Below are 6138 nucleotides of genomic sequence, written 5' to 3' on the forward strand. Positions count from 1 at the left end.
GATCCATTTTTGTAATGCATCTAAATCTATCAACTTAGTTCTGGGGAGTGTGTGGATCTCAGTGGTTAGGGAAATTTGGAGTCATAGGAATAAAGTCATCTTCATTGGCGAAGTGGTGGATCATTTTGAAATCTTCTCTTTGGCCCAATTGAATGTTTGGTCTTGGGTTACTTCTATAGTTCTCTTTGCTTACTTCTCCCTCTCTGACTGGTGTTTTTCTTTCTTGATTTGTCTGAATTCAATTTAAGTTGTATGTTTATGTTTTAGGTAGGCAAGACTTTATTTTGTTGTTGGGCGATTTGGTTGGGTGTATGCTGACTGTCTGTGAAGTTGGGATGAGTTTTACGTTATAGTGGTATCTATTTTGTTTGTTTGGAAAGTTGAACCTATTGGTTTAAGTTGTGGTAGATTAGTTTAGTGCTTTAGTCTCTCGTGTTAGGTGGTGGTTTTTCTCCCTTGTTGAGATAGGTTGTTAGGGGAGATGTGGTTTATTTTCATGTTTTGTATAAAGATTGAACCATCCTTGAAGTGGTTCTATTTATTAATTCTTTATTGCTGATAAAAAATTATAAATTTTTATTAATAATATAAACTATTTTAAATAATATTTTTTTAATTTATAAAATAATATCTAATTTAATCAATATAATGATTAATTGTTTTTATTTTTAAATTAATTGATATTTAATAATTTTATTGAAAAATTATAAATTGAAAAAATTAAAAAAAAAATAGTAAAATCGATCTTATATATGGTTTCAGACGTAGACATTAGAGATTAAAAAAATCAGTTTAGTCGACGGACTTTGACGTGTTCCAATTGAATGGTGTTTTGTTCATATGCAGGTAACACAATGTGGATCCAGATCTAGAACTTCTCAGAGAATGCAACAAACTTTGTTTTCAACCCTATATTAAGTGATAATAATAAACTAATGATCCCAAAAAATCATCTCATTCAACGGCAATTTTTGCATAAATAAATATAGCTACTTACTTTCATCCAAATTGGTGGGAAAAAAATAATCATATATACTACACTAAACTTAAATATTAGAAAATGTTAACTAATTAAATGTACTTCAAGTGATTATTTAAAAAATTCCTTATCTTTAAAGTTCCATATCAGATCTAATGTATTTTTATATAAAATGTTGTACGTTCGATAGGTTATATTATTTAGTAATCGAGGTCAATAAAACTAGAAATACACATTTCTCTCTTAATTCAATGTTTTTTAAGAATAAAATCATAAGAAAATTTGAACTCCAAACGCACAATACTCTAGATACGATAATTAATTTTAATAATATCTTCCAAACGAACTTGAGACTTAAACATTAACATTGTATGTGGTATCGATACTTAAAGTGTTAAATGACTTTAAAAAAATAGCATTGTTGATTAACATAAAAATTAGAATTTTTTTATTTAATTTTAAATCAAGAAATAATTATATTAGTTGATTTAAAGAAAAAAAATCATTAAGAGAAATAAAAAATAAAAAGAATTACTTTGGTTATAAATGACTTAAAAAAAATGGAAAAGCTAATAAAAAAAAAGTAATTTTTATAAATTAAATGATATATAAATTACTTTAGTTTATAAAAAAAAATTCACTTTTTTCATCTCATGTTTTTCTTTTACAAATATTTATGACAGATTTTCTCCAGACAAATTAAAAAGTAAAAAAGTTATAATAAAATAATTCGTATCCACGATAAAGAAAAGTTCGCTAATTATTGCTGCAATTATCAAACATACTAATCTAACATTTAATCAACAAATATTTTACCAGTCATTGTTGCCAACAAATTAATCAATTAATTACCTTAAAAAACTATATTTGGTGTAATGATCTTTGTTTTGTTTTGTAACTAGTAACTAGTTCTAACAAGGATAGTTATCTAACTTTAACCTATTTTTCCATTATTAACTGTATTTGAACGCATTGAACTAGTGAGTCTACGTTTCAAACTTTTTAATCGTTTTCAAAGTATTCTACAGTATTGTTAGTTCGAAAATGTAAAAAAGAGTTACATAGTTTTATTTTACGTCAAGTGTGTGTGAACATTAATTGGGCTCTTTTTTTTTTCACTTTGCAAGGTTAATTTAATTTAATATATAGATAGTGTACCTTATTGTTCCGTGTATACAAGGGGCAGCATATACATTTTATTATGATGTTTTATTTTGAATTTGAGATCATTTTGTAATTTTTAAAATAGTTGATGTTGCACACTCTTGTAGTAGTATTTATGCTTAACTTTTTAGTACTTATACTATTTCTTAAGCTTCATCACATCTTTCTTTGAACATATTTTTTTTGTTTGAAGTTAAATGGAGATGATAGTTACAAACTAAATTCAAAGGTTAAAGGGATTAATGATGTTTCAAGAGATTAAGAAAGGGATGATTGATAGAAAGAATGACTAATATTAAAAATAATAAGATTATATAAAAATAATAAGTTTGTCTCAATTTAATTAATTGGTATTTTAATTTGTCTGTTTTTTCTTAGATTTTTTTTTATAATAGGTATAACTTCTTATGTATAGTTTTATCTAGGTTATAGAGTTGTTGTGTATTTTTTTACATGAATTTGATTTAATCTTTTATGTTTATTTGATTTTTTTTATTTAATGAAATATTTTATGTGATAATAAATTATTGTTAAATTCTAAAGTGTCAGTTTAATTTAGATGTAAAATTCTTTAATAATATCTACTAGACTAACTTTTATATAAAAAATATTATATTATTTGTGAATCTGAAAATTTTCATCTTTTGATCTCATCAATATTCAAATATGAAGTTGAGTGTATGTATCAATTGCATAACTCTTGTCATATCAAAGATTTCATATGTTTTAGTTTGTCATATTAAAGATTTCACGTTTTTAGAGCTTTAACTGTTAAAAATTTCACGTTTCTAGAGCTTTAACTGTTTTCATATTAAAGATTTCTATGTGTTTTAGGGACTGAAATTATCTTTTAGTGTATATTTTATATTATGATAACTCTTTGAGTAAATTATTATTGGCAAAATCTTCATAATGAAGTCTTGATTACCGTTACACTAGACTTATGTTTAGCTGTGTAATGTTTCATTTCTTTTCTTATTATACCAAAAAAGAAGAAGATACATTTGTTTCTTTAGGTGTGTGATTTTAAAAACTTTTAATTTATTTATCACTTGATTTTATATTTTTAAATTTTTAATTCTTGATAAAGATATAATGTGAAGGCATATGGGATTAAAATAATACTATATTTAAAACATTTTAAAAGAATAATTCAAATTAAAAATGACTAGGTATAATTATTTTTGTAAATTTTTTGACAGTTTGTTCACTTTTATAGTATAATAACCCTGCATTCTTCAGTTTTAAACAACTAGTTCATCTTACATGAATGTCAATTTTAAACAAACAAAAAATAACAGAGGTGATTAATGTATTATATTTGAGTTGAATTTACTAAAAAATTGTGTGTTTTCAACCATTTTTCATTCAATATCTAAAAAAGATAAAATCTCCAATTCTTGAGACTTATTCCCAAAGAGTCTCACCTGCATATTGAAAAAAAGAAGTTGCAGAACTGTTGGCTATAATTGGATACACCATTTTATTGAGTAAAGCACTTTCATATGAAAATGACAAGAGGTATTCAAATTCATGGTAGATTTATTTCAAGAGTAGAAAGATTTTGTATAAAGTTCTACTCATTCTTAGAAGCTAAAAAGATGGGAACTCAATGTTTGAGCCACATTTTCCCCTGGGGAACACAGAGCAGTCAATGAAATCTGAGCCAGAAGTGTTGACACACAAGTAAACTTGGTATAGCTGGCTGTTCCCAGATGAGTCCACATTGCACTCAATGAATGGAGTGAATCCAATTGCATCCTTTATAGCCCCTTTTATGCTGCTCAAACTGTAGGATCCCCCATTTGGTTGAATTCCTGACAACACACAAAGGGCAGGTTTCACAATCAGAATTTGTGATTAGAATAGAACATATGTTATTTATTGACATGTACCTGCAGTTGTAAGAGCTTGGAGGAGGTTGGCTTTTTGTCTAAGGCTCAGAGCTGCTTCAAAATAGTCATGTTGTTTGAGGACTGACTCTGAACAAGTCCCATGTTTGGTCCATTCATGGCTCCAGAATGTCATCCCATCCCCACTTGGACATGCAAGTGTGGGCCAATTACTTTCCAAACTACTAGTCAGATCAGATATCTGTCATCACAATACAGACAAAATTAGTGCCAAATTAATCATCATACAAACAGAATACTGTTCAGGAATAACATATATTGAGATTCTGAGTTGAGGGCTATAAACTTGGAAAAGATTCCATCACAACACGTTCAAATGACATAGGTTTTTAACAATAGTGCAATACACTGTGTTCTTAAGAAAACATTTGTTATTTGGTGGGTTCCACCAAAGAAAAAACATATCATATTCACCAACATAAAGTTGAACACATTTGTATTGTGAGGGGATAAAAGGCAAAACATCTTCTATGGCTTTTAAATTGGATACAATAATTGTGAGCCAAAAGCCCTTTTGATTCAAATGGAATAAGCAGAAGAGGAGACAGGTAAACAGTGCTTACAACTTGCATATTATATTATGAAAAGAGAAAACTTAGAGAACATCAGAGATGTTATTTGTGTTATTTATAGATTAGGATTGAAGTATCATATCTAAATTTTTTTCGTTAACAAATTATGAGATATATAATGAAGTACCTGAGATGGGTTGAAAGGGTTGTTAGGATCACAGTTAGAAGGGAATGAGCCATCATTGGAATTAGGCCACAGACCATGAATCCCAAAATCTGCATTAGGCTTTCCACTAGTGGGGTAGCAACAACTCTTCTCTGTGTCACAGAATGATCCTGGCCACTGAAAAAGAAAAACTTGAAAGAATGATTAATTAAAAAATTCCTTGTAACACAAAGCATGAATGCATGATCTTCCAATGAAATTTACATTACCTGTTGAACAAAGTAGAAGAAATCAAAATCCTGTGAAGCACAGAAAAGGGACAAATAGTGCAGCAGCAGCAGAAGCTTGACCAAAATGGAATTTTTAGACTCCATTTTCACCTCTCTATGTGATTTTTATGGTTTTGATTTTGAGGGAATGCTACAACTATGGAATGTATATCAAAGATTGATGAAAATGAAAGGCAACAAGAAACCAAAAGGCAGAGTATCAGAACAATAAATTTATATTCATTCTCTTGTCTTGTTTGTCTGATATATATATATATGGTTTACGTGTGTAACTGTTGCAGAAAACCAGTAACATGTCGGCACTCTATTTTTTTTCCATTTTATTAATATCATATATCAACTTTCCAAATCTCCATTCTTAAATGTAAGAAATATTTATATTTATTGGAAGCTTAATTTTATTAATTTTTTAAAATAACTTGTGTATTTTTCCTTAATTATATACATCCTATCCAAGCATTTGAATCTAGTAAACTTATTTAGATGCAAAATCATATATTATATTGAATTTTCTATCATTAATTAAGGAAAAATAACTCTACATTGATTTCATGCATCTAATAGTGATTTATTAATTTTAATATTTATTATTATATTGTAAGAGATTTAAAATTATTAATTATTTTTAAAATTTTCCTTTTACTTTATGTTTTCTTTTTTCTCCAATGTCATCGTTAATTACTTTTAGTTTTTTAAAGTAACTATAGATTGATTTCATTCACCTAATAGTGATTTTACTATTTAATTTTACCATTTAAGAGATTTGAAAATATTGCAATTTTAGCTTCTTTTTACTTTTATGTTTTTTTTTTCTCAAACCTTATCTTCGATTACTTTTAGTTTTATTCCATTTTAAAATTTCCTCTTCACGTCTATGCAAATAAAGACATTAAATCCCATAAAATTACATTATACTCTCTTTTCTTATAAAATCACGTATTCTTTTTATGTTATGACATGTATACAAATTTCCACATTAAATCAAATCAAATTTAAATGACTTCATTTGTTAATTAGCTATTTAAGTATATTCTTAATTTCTACAACATGATATTTGCTATTCGTAGTTAAAACCAAATTTTATTGATTGGAATCGCTTCTGAAATTTTATATG

General features: G+C 27.1%; 1 protein-coding gene across 1 annotated transcript; it reads right to left on the minus strand.

The window, feature by feature from the left end:
• Positions 1 to 3596: 3596 nt before the first annotated feature.
• Positions 3597 to 5232, minus strand: LOC137809626 (ribonuclease 1-like). The gene is made up of 4 exons (XM_068610732.1): positions 5004 to 5232; positions 4756 to 4911; positions 4039 to 4237; positions 3597 to 3960 (listed from the first exon to the last, which is right to left on the minus strand). The coding sequence occupies exons 1-4, from the start codon at positions 5106 to 5108 to the stop codon at positions 3737 to 3739; spliced, it is 684 nt and encodes a 227-aa protein (XP_068466833.1). The 5' UTR covers positions 5109 to 5232; the 3' UTR covers positions 3597 to 3736.
• Positions 5233 to 6138: the final 906 nt, after the last annotated feature.

Source organism: Phaseolus vulgaris, chromosome 2 (assembly GCF_000499845.2).
Source record: "Phaseolus vulgaris cultivar G19833 chromosome 2, P. vulgaris v2.0, whole genome shotgun sequence".
Classification (NCBI taxonomy): Eukaryota; Viridiplantae; Streptophyta; class Magnoliopsida; order Fabales; family Fabaceae; genus Phaseolus; species Phaseolus vulgaris.